We start from the raw sequence: 13,700 nt of genomic DNA, 5'->3' as shown, positions 1-13,700 counted from the left end.
TCAAGTGACAACACATCAGTCTTAGCTTGTTGCCCACTGCCAAATTTCTTCCCACCCATACCTGAAATGATATGCTACTAGATATCAAAATTCCATCGCAAGATACCAGACCATACACAGTAACATCATGCTTGAATTCTTCCCCTTTTAACGGTATGTAAACAGAACTTCAAATTCTTTTGCAAGACTCAAATAAAGTATCCTCGCTCCTTGATAAGCTATGTAGATTCTGGATACTTTGTAACAAGGTAAGTGTAGGCAAAGCTACTTTTGGAAAGAATTATAACAGCCATCCATGGGGCAAAGTATCACCACGGGCTTCTAGTTGTCCTAGTGGAAATTACAGCATACCAATGTCCTCATGCTAATACCTAGTTCAGTCAGAAACGCAGCAGTCTGTTTTGTGCGCGCGTGTGAAGAAAAATCGTCAAACATGACGTTACTAGAGATCTAACCTCATAAATTTTGCATTGCAGCTTTCGCGGAACTTGCTACTTCTACTTGCACCGAGATTAATTTTACACTCTTTCGTACTCCCAAACAGAGGATATATGAACTTCGCCTTATGATTTCACTTGCTCGATTACAAAACAAAACAAGTCCTACTGCAGAAATAGACTCCTAATACACGTGAAAGAAAATCATATGGATCAATCAAGCAGAGTAACAAAGCAAGCAGCGAGGCGCCATCGCACACTCGCACTCACCGTCTGGAGATCGAGTCAGCGAAGAAACGTTAGGAAGCACCTCTTACCGCTCTTTCCACGCAGCGAAGGGAATCCTCTCTGTATCGCTAGGTAATACAATCCCCTCTTCGCTTCAGCAGTATACTTGTGCTTTGTAGTGCTGTCGAGGGTCGAGTCACAACGCGTTCACTGCAAGAAGGGGTAAGGTGGCCCCTTTCTGCCTCTTTTGAGCCAAATGGGCTATTTGCCTGGAACATCCTATGTTTTTAGTTAGAGCTATTTACACTGGTAAATACTTATATAGTTAGGTAACTGGATACAAGGTCGGTAAGGTAATAAAGCAACAACACCCAGCATCAAATACAACTCCTAGACTCCTAGTCGCTCCTTTGCATCTCACTACATAACTCGACCAATGGCCCCGCCCCTTCATCTCTCTAACAATGAGGATAGTAGCTGAATACTCAAAGCTTCATTGCCAAAACTAAACTTGTTCGTTGTGCTGCCATTTAGATGGATAAAGAAAATTGTCCAGGAGGTTGTTGAGCAGCGTTGGGATTGGGATGCATTGGGAACATGATTTCGGTTTGAGAAAGCATACATGACTCCATGTGGCGAGTATTTGCTAGAAGAAAGGGATGTGAAAGCTTGTGCGTTGTTCGCCTTGCTTGCTGGAACAAAGATTCCGGTGAGGCTACGGGCAGGAACTAACGGCCCAGCTCGAGAGTAAGCCGGGCCTGCCTAGCTGCGCGGCTGAATTGACGATCACACGCCGCATACTGACGAAGTGGGGCATGCATCATTTCCTGATCACGCATGCATGATGAACCTCCAGTGAATCCCTCCCGCATTCCCCTCCTTCCATGCCACCACACCGTCAATAGACTTTGTTGTTAACTGTCAATCATCGTCCCACAGGCAGAGGCCATCATACGCAAATCAAAATCTGGGAAAGACCCCCCACCACCTTCCAGTCAAAAGCTCGCCACACATCTGAATGAGCTTGTGCTAGCCTGGGCTGAGATGGTGATAACAAGTCGACGATTGATGCCCCCAACGCAGGATGTGGGCACATAGGGACTTCCCTTAGAGAATGTTGTCATCGGTCTCGCAAATTAGTGCATTACCACTTGGTTTACAAGACGTCTTGTGACCCATACCGATGTCTTTTGTTAATAAAACATCTTATATATTTTAGAAACATTACTTTGTGACAAAAGTTTTATTGAAGTTCAAATGCCACCAGTTTATTACCGTCACTAGGTGCAACATAGAAAAATTGAAATCAAAATGTAACTGATCAAGAAGGCATTGTTAGAAAAGATGACGAGTTAAACTTATGTGCTCATTGTTTGGCAATGAGAGTTTATTGTTATTCTGCCACATTAGCTTATGCATGCACGATAGGCTTGTTTTAATTTTAACTGACCCAGGTGGTCTTCACACATCCAGCCTTGTGAAGGAGGAAGGAGGTGTCGGACGGTCAGATGTGGAGACCTTTGCGCCCGGTAACTGTAGTTGTTAGCGAGTCCAGAATGATAGTGTGGAATTAGGACATCCATCCACTGCCCTATTTGGTGAGAGTCCGGGAGTTAATTGAGGACGTTGTGCAAGCTTCAAATGCAATTGGTTAAGCTTCCACGATCAAAGTATACCACTTTTTTTGTCAGTTTATGCACTCGGATTGCATTGTTTGTTCACACATGGATAAAAGGTTGTTAAAATCCCCCGTTCCTGAAAAAATTCGCATGCAACATAGTACAAGATAGATCCATACATTGGTAGACCTTCATAATCCAATTACAAAGAAAATACACCCATACACTCATATTCATCAAGCATGGAACAAATAGGACGTTGAAGCACATAGTTTTGACTGTTTAGATATGCATGAAACTGATGAAACCTGACAAAACATGGACACGGTTCTTCGTTCAATATTTTTAGTAACTACACCTTAACATCATCCAGCCCTTGATCCGGAAATCCCTGGTACTAATATTCATAATTTCCTTGACATGGGTCTTCTAGAATGTCAACCATGCCTCCCATCCCCCTGAGCAGGATAACGCGGAGTCCCCAAAGGGTATGGACTGTGGAAAAGACCCAGGAGCACCCATCTTGTGATAGTAGGCTTCTTATCATTTTGAGTCCTCTCTCTTGGTGGTCTCTCCTTGTGCATATTTGTAACTCTCCTTACTCAATGAACTATGGCAAATCTTTCGTCACTGTTTAAAAAGAGTAATTATACTGTTTGCGTCTTTCTAAGGCAAATCCCCTAGCTCTAAATTGTTTGTTTGTCTAGTCAGGTGAATAATTTGGTTCCGAAAGAAAAGCTAAATCCTGACTAAGTGGTACCAATAATACAAGCCAAACTAGAAACCCCATGCATCACATCACCATGGAAAACATACTTCCAAATACCTCGATACTCCATAATCCATCGACAAATAAAACTAAAAGCCAAATCGATGTTCATCCAATACTGAAACAAGAGCATGTGTCCACCATAGCATGGAGATTAGAAGCTGGAAAACAGAAAAAAATGGTATGGGCGCCAATTGTTTAACCTTTGTTGTAGTAGACCACGGTCAATAGATCTTATTGTTTCTAAGCTGATAAATCAAATCTAAAAAAATCTTAATCGATAGATCTTCATAAGTATAATTACACATATCATAACCCATTTTGTGACGTATCCAGCCCAGCCCCCGCACCCCAGCCCTAACCTTCCTCCCGCACCCCAGCCCTAACCTTCCTCCCGCACCCCAGCCCTAACCTTCCTCCCGCACCCCAGCCTAACCGCCGCCGCTGCCGCCGCCGGTAGCACCACCGGGGCAAAGTCCCACGGGGCGTGGCGGCGGTGGGGGCTGCTCCTCGTCGACGACTGGTGACGGCGGCCGGATCTCCCTCCTCGATGCATGGCGGGCGCGCAGATGAGTCGGGCGCCGGCGGCCTGCGCTGCGCCCCTTCTCCCGTCGGCTCCCCTGGCGGCCGGCGCGTGGGATGGGCGGCGGCCTGCGCTGCGCCCCTTCTCCCGTCGGCTCCCCTGGCGGCCGGCGCGTGGGATGGGCGGCGGCGGCCAGCGCTGCGGCCTTCCTCCTCCCGTCGGCTCCGCAGCACTCCGGCAGGGGTTGGTGGTAGGCGGCGGCCAGGCTCATGGCCTGCGCCATCCCCCCCCCCGCCTCTTGCCGGTGAGTGGAGGCGTTTTCGGGTTTGACCCGCGACACGAGGTCGCCCGGGGCAGCAGCCTTGGGTACGATGGTGGAGGTGGCCCTCTTCTTCGCCGGAGAGGGTCGGCCTGCGGTTGGTGGTGGTGGATCTGTCGATCTATCACCGCGTTCCGGCGGCGAGATGAAGATGCTTGGAAGCCGGCGACGGAGTCGCCGGTGGAGGGTTGGCATGGCCAGCCCGGGACGGTCGCTGACGTGGGGGTCCGACCTGAATAAAGGTGGTGGTCCTAGGGTCTCTCTTGCGTGAAGAGGAAGACCTGCTGGAGGCCTGGACTCGTGATCTAGCCGGAGTGTTGAGTTCCGGAAGGCTCCGCCGGCGAATGTAACAGTGCTTTTTGCCTGGAGTTTGCTGGATCGGTGGTATTCGGTCGTGCGTACCCATGCTTTTATTCCGACCGATTGGTTCTGGAGGGAGCGGCGCGAAGCTCTTTTTCTGTGTTGACATCAAGTGACTATGGATCCATGATGAAAGTCGGAAGAAGGGAAGTTCATGAAGGCCGGAGGGGAGGACTAGCTAAGGGAGGTTCAAATCTCTGCGCTGTTGAGGGATTTGCTTGGTGTTCCGGGCTTCACAACAGCGGTATAAAAGTGGGGGCGACAACACAGGTGAAGTTCAGAGTCCTACCTTTCAGGGTGAAAACCCAAGGTCTGGCCTTAACTGGTTGTGCACGGCAATGACCTTGTTGGAGGCATTGTTTTGAGAGCGGGGACTATCTTCAGGGTGAAAACCTAAGATCTTTGATCGGGCGACGATGGTGTTAGCGCACTGTTCCCTTCTTGGAGGCGTCGTTTTTGGAGAGTCTGTACTTCAGGTGTTGTCTTGGCGGTGGATGTATTGCTGTTGTTAGGCCCGAGATACTGTAGCGGGACTTTTATTTCTTAGTTTTCTTTTCCTTTTTTTTGGCTGTGTGCATCCGTAGTGCCATTAGGGTGGTGCGTTGTTGCAGAGGCTGGGTGTAATTGGTATCGTTTTGATATTAATATATTCCCTTTATCGAAAAAAAAATCATAACCCATTTTGTATAACTACACCTAAACAATATCTAGACACATTGTTGTCTGGTGGATCATTTCTATTCTACTCCCTCTGCTTTTGAAAAGCTACTCAACTTTTTCATGATACGGATGTATCTATATAACTAAGATAAGTCCAGATACATCTGTATTTAGATAAATTTGAGCAATTTTTTTAGAAACGAAGGGAGTACTAATGTTCGTCCGCCTAGACTACACGGATCAACATGCTAGCTTTCACACACAAAAATACGGCTCATTACGAGTGTTGCTCTTATATCAACTGTACTCACGGCGTTAAATAATTGGACATGCGGCTCAGCGGCCGTTGAGGTTATCGAATCACTCCTCGCACCTATACCTACAGTATCAACGAGTATATAAGCTGAACACTCAAAACAGCGCAGCTAAAATGTAAGGCTGCCTATCTTTTTCATGTTTGCTACTTGGTGTACACAAAACTAGTGTCGGGTTGGCCTATGGCGACGATGATCAGCTCTAGGAGTGGGATGCACTGGGAACATGTGTTAGAGTTGAGAGCACCTAGGCGAGCTGATTCAACAAGCCTTTGTTACACGCCTCCATTCTGGAACTTTCTCTGCTATATGCATCGCGACAGCGAGGGCATCTCCTCCTCCGTTGTTCTGAGCATCTGCCAACTTCAGCAGTCCAGCAATACGGTATAGGGGTTGCCAAACATTAGTGCTCCTGGTGCCAGAAAATAAAATTTAAAAAGGTATATGTTTGTCAAAAAAAAAAAACACACAGTATTCTGATTGTATTTTGGACTGATAAATTTGCACAGAGTAATTCAAAATGACCTGCTAAAAAACAAGAAGTTTGGCCATGTTTTTACAATTTTAAATTCCCTTGCAAATATCATCAATATCTTTTGAAATTTCCTCTGATGGCTATGAATATTGAAATCTGCATGCATGCTTGTTTTGAGAATTTTTTGAAATACAAAGTTTTTTTTTAATATTTCTGTGCACTGGTGCGCACCAGCCAAAAGTCTGCACTCATTGCAACGCTGGTTCTGGTGGAGTTATGAAATGTGTACCACTGCATCTGCCTCCTCCCGAGCAGGCCTAAGCTCGTTCCAAACTCTTGAGTGTACCCGGTGCAAAATACCTAATAATACTCATCTTGCGGCTCTAGGTTTCTGGTCATTTTTGTCGATGTTCCGAATAGAGGATTGCAGTATTTGTTGTATCTTCAGGCAGACGAATTGACTGGGTTCAGAAGAGAAGCCAAGTTCTGACCAAGCGGAAACAGCACAAACTGCAAACTTGAGGCAACAAAACACCAAAACTATATATTTTCTCATACTTCCATAATTCAACAACAATATAAAAAGGGTACCACTATTTCTCAGTTGACTGAGAACTAACTTCATTCTTAGTTAGATGATATTATTAAATCTTAGTTGCAACTCATGTTGAAACTGATGACTAGCACGAATCACGAAGTAAATCAAATGAATCACGAAGTAAATCAAATGGTGTAGAGCACAAACTTAATTCTCAGCTAGCTGAGAACTAGCAAATCGCATATAAAAATGAAAACTACTCATGAACTCATAAACTCATGTCCATCCATCATAGAAACAACAGAATGCTGCCGACTTAAACACACAGTTTAGAAGCTGGAAACTACAGATGTGTAACAAAAACATAGGTTCTTCAGAAGCTAAAACTGCGCAAGGAAGATAGGCTCACTGCGGAGGCACTTCCGATGGCTTGCTTCCGACGTCAGCTTCGGTTGCTTTGTAACCCAGCCCAGGATGTGATGGCTTCTCTTGTTCGTCTTCGAAGTCGCGGGCATCCCGCAGCGAGGCCTCAAAGTCGGTGGAGTCCATAGCCGTTGGTAGGAGGTTGCCAATGTCGTCTTTTGCACCGAAGCCTCCGGCTCGCATGACATCATCAGCAGAGATAGCAGCTTCCATGTTCATATCTACAGGTTCATGACCATTCACCGGACTCACCTTTCCGGTGACAGAATCTGCATTGTGCGTCAGGGTGCCCTGATCAGGTGACAACGCATCTAACTTAGCCTGTTGAGCTTGTTGCCCGCTGCTGAAGTTCTTCCCATCCATTCCTGGAAAGATGTGCTACTAGATATATGAGAACTCCATGGAAAGATACCACAGTACACACACAAATATGAGGTTTCATTCCTCTTCCTTAACAAAATGTGAATTGACAAGACGCAAATAAAGTGTCCTCTTTGTTGGTAAGCTATCCTGATTCCATATTATTTGCAACATCCGAAACTGCAGGCAAAGCTACGGTGACTTCATGGAAGGATTACAACACCCGCACATGGCACAAAGTATCACCATCAAACTAATCCAACATTAGCTTCCGGTTGCCCCCAATGGAAATTTCTACGGAACAATGTCCTCATCCTAAGCATCAAGTTCAGTCAGAAACATAGTGGTCTTTTTTTTTGGGTGTGCCTTCACAAAAATCATCAAATATAAAGTTGCTAGTGTCTAGTGACCTAACCTTATAATTTTTCCACTGCATCTTTCACCAACACTTACTTCTACTAGCGCCGAGAATAACCAGACTCTGTTATTTTTATCTCAAAACGAGCATAAATCAAGTTCTCCAGCGCGTCCTGCTTTCAAATCAAACAACTTCTAGTGCAGAAATATACCAGCATGAACGCTACTCATGCAGATCCATCACTACTACTCCACAAATCGACCGAAGACCAGACGCGGAGTGACAAATCAAGCACAGAGAGGACGAAATTAACCTACAGCAAGGCGAGTCGCCGTCGCACTCACCTCCTGGAGATCCGGTCGGCGCAGAAACGAAGCGCGGAAGACTGAAGGGCCTTGCACGCAGCGAAGGAAATCCTTGTTCTTTCCGCAGGTAATCCAATCCCCTCTTCGCTTCGCCAGGGCACTTCTACAGTTCTACTTTCTAGAGCTGCTGGCTACGTGTTCAGCGGAAGAAGAGGGTAACGTGGCACCTTTCTGCCTCTCTTGAGCCCAATGGGCTAGTTTTGGCTGGGCCTGTTACGGTACCACTACTATCTCTCAATATAGCTCACGAATTCGAGGTTACAACCCAGTTTATCAGCAAGGGGATCTGGATGAGAGAATGTCTTGAGGAGGAAGTAGAGAGAAAGGGGACACAGGATTCGGATTACAATAATGGTCCAAAGACAAACACGATCGATGCCTTCCCAGCTATTTGACGACATCAGGAGATGGGCCGACCTGGTGATAACTTCATCAAGTAGTCCATTCCGGCCTGCTAACCCTTGCTGGCCTTCTCCCGGCCTGCCTAAGCCTTCTTCTCTGTTTTCCTGATGCTTCAAATGCCACATCCTTAGCCAGGTCCGTGACAGGGCCGGACATCTTCTGCTATTGTTTTGGATTCAGTTGAGCAATCGTGAGGCTTTAGCCTAACCTCTCAACAATCCTGATCGCATCTGATTGCAAGACAGTTGTTACAGACATATCCGATGGCGGTATGAGGAGATATGAAATTGTTATTTCTGAGATCAAGTCACGATCTGCATCTTTCAGCGAATGCAAAATCGTTTTTGAAAGGAAGGATTCGAATTTTGAAGCTCATAACCTAGCTAGACATAGTTTATCACTTGGAGTTGGCCGCCATTTATGGTTGAGCACTCCCTATTCTATTAACACTCCCGTAAACATTATTGTCGATTAATAAAGTCTAGCAGGTTGTCTTCAAAAAAAAAGTTGAGCAAGCGTGATTTATATACTACTTTCTGTTTCTCATTTTCGGTATCAGAACTTTCTGTTTTTTTCGAATTTATCACAGTGCTTAAATTCTTGGTTTTAATAAGAACTTCAGAAGTCTTTGACAAGATGTAGCTAAACTACAGTCCTCCTCGGAAAGCACTGCAACAAGGCAAAGTGCAGGCAGAGGTACTACGGCTTCATGTAAAGATTATGACACCTATCAACGACAAGCATCACCCTTAGCTTCCAATTACCTCTATGGAAATTCCAACGGAAATATGTTCTCATTCTAACCCCCATTTCAGTCAGAAACGCACCAGTACTATTTTTCGCCCTTGTGTGTATACAGAAATTGTCAGGAACGATGCTGCTAGAGATCTAAAATTATATAAATTTTGCACTACATCTTCCACTTTCTTTTTGTATCTCCAAAGATTAACTGGACGAATAAATTTTTGCACTACATCTTCCACTATTTCTAGCCCGTGTGTGTACTTCTACTAGCGCCGAGATTAATCTGACTTCCTTTATGCATCTCAAAGTAGAGCATAAATCAAAGCCTCATGCTTTCTATTGCTCGATTCCTTCAGCGCAACTACAAATCGAGCAACTCCTACGGCAGAAATAGAGAGACCTAACTGTACATGAATGCTACTCATGTGGGTCGAAAAGAACCGAAAAGCAGATACGGAGTAGAAGACTGGCACAGAGCTAACCAGTTGCAGGGAGCCTGTGAACTATGTCTTCATTTTGCATTCAGTTGGGCCAATGATTCAGGTAGCTAGATTTATTTTCCCTTTGCAAAGTAGCTAAATTTTCCTTTCCCCTTCAAAATAAGTTCAGAAAATCTGCAACCGGGAGTGCAGAGAGTACAGAAGTATGCAAATTGGCAGTGCAGATTTTCATTTCTTTTCTAGCTGTAATTGGAGGCTCAGAAATTTCGCTTCATGGAATTTCCTTCAAGAAAGAAGCACTGATAATTGTGAAACTACACCGTGAGAGAAGTGTTAATAGAACTGAATGAGCACATTGGACTAGTAAATCATAAGTATCAATACAAATCAGATCCAACGCACTCGTGACACCTAAAGCAACGAACTACTGCTGTACAGAGCTGTAAATTGTAAACATGTAAATCGGAGTAGCAAGGTAATAACTGGTAAATGAATTAATATGTGTGTGGTAAAACTGAATCTATACTGTCCCTCTTCTCAGTCTCAGTAGGATCCGGCGAAGTCGACGGGGTACACCGCGGTCATGTCCGGCTGGAAGAGCCCAAAGTGCTGCTCCGTGCCCTCAGCCTTCTGGTTCTCGTTGAACATGGCGAACAGGTACGTCTCCAAGGCCTTCCCCGGCCGCCGCGGCGTGCCCGTGCCCGCGAGCACGTGCCGCACCACGTTGTTGTTGTACGCCGCCGCGTTCTCCACCGTGGCCCCCGTCGCGCCGCCGCCTGACGGCCACCCAGTCTCCGACACCACCAGCTCCAGCCCCTGCACCCCGGCCTTCTCCACCGCCGCGTGCGCCGCGTCCACGATCGCGTCGAACATGTTGGTGTACACCAGCCCGCCGTCCGTGATCGACACCACCTTGGAGTTGGAAGTCGCGCTCGACCCGGCCAGCAGCGCGTACCCGAGCTGCACCGTCTCCGGCTCCGCCGCGTAGGCGAAGTACGGGTACACGTTCACCAGCAGCGGCGCGTTCTTCGACAGCAGGTGCGCCACGAGCGGCACCATGACCGGCGCTGAGGCCTCGGAGAACGCGCCCTGCGACGGCGGGTACGACGCACCGAGTATGGACGTGGCCACTGCCGTCGTGACGGGCACGCCGGTGACACCCACCGCCCTGATCGCGGCCTCGAGGTTCCGTATGGCAGGGAGGACGTGCACGCCGAGGTCGCTCGGGATGACCTCGTTTCCTGCCGTGATGTACCGGAAGGTGACAGTGCCGGCGAAGGGCTTGACGTAGGAAGCCACCCACGAGGCGGCAAAGGACTCGTCGGAGGCGAGTTGGGCGAGGTCCTCGTTAAGCGTGCCTAGGACGACGCCGATGCCAGTACCCCGGAGTGCGGAGAGGACGGTGGTGTCCGGGTGGAAGAGGCGCACGTACTTGATGTTGTTGGCTTTGTACATGGCGATCACCTTGTCCGGCGACGGCAGGTTGTTGGCGATCATGCCATAGTTCACACCAATGGCGCCTTCAGCTCCTGTAGATTTTACATGTAAAAAACATTAGAATCTATTGTTCTTTCATCGCAAGGAACTTAGCCACCATGCATCAAAATTCAAGTGTAAACGATCAAGTAAACTACATATTTGCTGGAAATTAACAATGTTGGGAGAAGAAAAGAAGAAATTTTGTATGAGGAATGATGCAATCTTTGATTAACGGTGTTCGCATTCACATTACGAACCATTTTTTTAGGGAAAGTTACCTAGCCATTTTGACATTTGTTTCTACAACAGGTAGGATGCCTACCATCTGAAATCATATGTGTGTACAGTAAGCCATTACGAAATGAAGAAGGGAGCAGTAGGTAGGCAACTTGGGTTACGTACACGAAGTGACACCCTAGATTAGTGAAGGACGACTGGTTCTAGCCAACAAATTTACAGGACAGAAACCTAGTCGTTGTACGTGGCCATCAAAATTCTAAGTTAAGTCTTTACCGAGTTAACGTCTGTGTAAAGTTTTCCTACCTAGTACTAGAAATTGGCCCAACCCTATCAGCATATTCATAAACTTTAGTTGAGCATGCAATGGATATGTACACTTTTTCAACTTGGTGTCAACAGTGTCTGTCAACGTCCAAGTTTGAAGTCAGCGATGTTGTTGAGAAAAAAGAAAATGGCAACTTGATATGCATGCGTCAGCTAAGTTCATACTAGCATCTCTAATCCTGCCTAATTAGAGCTGGTCCATGATAGCTCAAGGATAAGCTATATAACTGATGCATGGGAATCAAATTGTGAGCTACACAGAAATGCAGACGAAAAAACCCTCTTGCGTCATGTGTCTTTTTTTCTGTATAGAAAGGATGGTATCTATTACAACAAACTTCTGACCTAGAGCTTAGGGTGTGTCTGATATGGCCAAATACAGACGAAAAGAAGGTTTTTCCTCCTGTCATGCATTGTCATACTAAGATGAGATCAACAAGTAATTAACTCTAATTTAATCAGCTACGAAAAGAGTTCTGCCTTTTGAAGCCATCACGCAAAAACAATACAACGCGCACGATACTATTTTTGCTAGCGACGTAACATCTACTACAAATAAACAATGCAAATATCATATACTAGTATTCAAAATTATGTTTAGGTACGCTTGTACAATCCTGTGCCGACTAGTCTATTTGCCCATAGATAGCTAGTGAGAACAGAGTAGGCCCACGAGGTACAAACAGGTACTTTGCTGCAACTTATAATATCCAATATAAACTATGCTTGCAATATGAATAGAGGGTTCTGATAAGCAAAGTTTTGTGCAATTATACAGAGCTAATTAAATTAAATAACCAAATGTTAAATTATTTTTTCAGGTTCTGCCATTGTGTGAAACATTATACTATAGAGTATTAGATTCCATGCACATAATGAAGCCAATCATGCATGATATGCTTCCCTAGCATGCTTGTTTTGTTATAGAAAAACCAACCAAGAAGACAAAGAATAAGATCGGCCTGACAACCACCTCTGGCAGTCTAGGTACGCCTCTACCTGCAAGGCATAAACAATGGAGGCAACGGATTTGGCGCCATCTTTATCCTAAAGGATCCCCTCCGAAAACGAAAATCCTTTATCCTAACCAGGGTGCAATCTCGATCGGTTGAGCCAAGAACTGATGTGAACACACTGATTGCAGGCTCGTTTCGCCAACAAAGTAAAGGGAGCAAAACCGCAATGGAGAATTAAGGTCTGTTTTGTGGTTCAGAAGGGAAAATAGCAAGGCCTGCCAAGAATATACTGGACGGTGGCAGGCATGGCAAAACACGTAAGGCATGCCAAGAATGTATTGGGACGGTGGCAGATGTGTACCGGCACAGATACATATAGGCGTTCGGTGATCAAAACCGCAATGAACAATTTAGGTCTGTATTTTTATTTTTTTGGTTCAGGATGAAAAACAGTAAGGCATGCCAAGAATGTACTGGGACGGTGGTAAAACAAGAAAGGGAGGATGAACCACGCTTCTAATCACGCTTATTAAATAAAGAAACAAAAAAAACGTCTATGTACATCCACAAAAAATAGACGTGTACGTACTTACGAAGGGGATAAAGCGGAAGAAAATACAGGTGAGAGCTGGGCATTGGCGTGCTGGAATAAATTGGCCGCGGATCTAGCTGAGAACTTGTGAGATAAACAGCAATTATGTGCGTGTACGAATGAGCAAGCTGTATACTCATGGATCACGAGCTAAAGGAATTAAACAGACGAAGAAAGGAGAGGTGGGCGATGATGATCGGCGACTGAACTCACCCTGGAACAGCACGGACGACGCACAGAGCAGGAGGCTGCAGGCGAGAATCCATGGCGCCACCGTCCTCGCCGCACCGGCGCGGCCGCCGGCAGCCGTCCTCGCACCGGCAGAAGACATGATTGATCTCTCGTCTTCCTCTGGACTCTGTCCCTCTGTGGTGTATCTCTGAGCTCTGAGATCGATATGCAGTACCTGTTGCTGTAAGCTGGATCTCCTTTCTTGGAGTCCGTGGGGCTCCAGGTCTCTTTATATAGAGAGAAGGTACAAGAGTCGAGGGCAATGGCGCGCAAGCTGCTAAAATTAGATTACGTGCGGGAGGTGGGAGGCGTGCGTTCGTGCGCGCCGAAAAAAATCAATGGCAAGCCACCAAACCGCACGACAAGCGCCTCCTTCGTGCATGCGGCCTCACCTCGCCCTCAACCTCAAGGATGCGGCCGTTACGTTCAGATCACCAGCAAACGAAAACGGACGGTCCACGCGGCGGCGCCAGCGCGCCACGTGGCCGAGATCGACGGCCCGGATGGCGTTAACCAGGTCGCTTGGACCGTGTCCTGGTTCATT

At 46.4% G+C, this 13,700-nt stretch overlaps 2 protein-coding genes across 2 annotated transcripts; both read right to left on the bottom strand.

The window, feature by feature from the left end:
• Positions 1–6,402: 6,402 nt before the first annotated feature.
• LOC124650027 lies at positions 6,403–7,871 on the bottom strand. Its single transcript, XM_047189593.1, has 2 exons — positions 7,728–7,871; positions 6,403–7,030 (listed from the first exon to the last, which is right to left on the bottom strand). The coding sequence occupies exon 2, from the start codon at positions 7,026–7,028 to the stop codon at positions 6,648–6,650; it is 381 nt and encodes a 126-aa protein (XP_047045549.1). The 5' UTR covers positions 7,029–7,030; positions 7,728–7,871; the 3' UTR covers positions 6,403–6,647.
• Positions 7,872–9,665: 1,794 nt separating this feature from the next.
• On the bottom strand, positions 9,666–13,497 carry LOC124650026 (putative glucan endo-1,3-beta-glucosidase GVI). Its single transcript, XM_047189592.1, has 2 exons — positions 13,139–13,497; positions 9,666–10,863 (listed from the first exon to the last, which is right to left on the bottom strand). Exons 1-2 carry the CDS (start codon positions 13,254–13,256, stop codon positions 9,878–9,880), a joined length of 1,104 nt encoding a protein of 367 aa, XP_047045548.1. The 5' UTR covers positions 13,257–13,497; the 3' UTR covers positions 9,666–9,877.
• Between the last annotated feature and the right edge of the window lie 203 nt (positions 13,498–13,700).

Source organism: Lolium rigidum, chromosome 4 (assembly GCF_022539505.1).
Source record: "Lolium rigidum isolate FL_2022 chromosome 4, APGP_CSIRO_Lrig_0.1, whole genome shotgun sequence".
Taxonomy (NCBI): domain Eukaryota; kingdom Viridiplantae; phylum Streptophyta; class Magnoliopsida; order Poales; family Poaceae; genus Lolium; species Lolium rigidum.
This window is presented reverse-complemented; position numbering and strand designations above follow the sequence as displayed.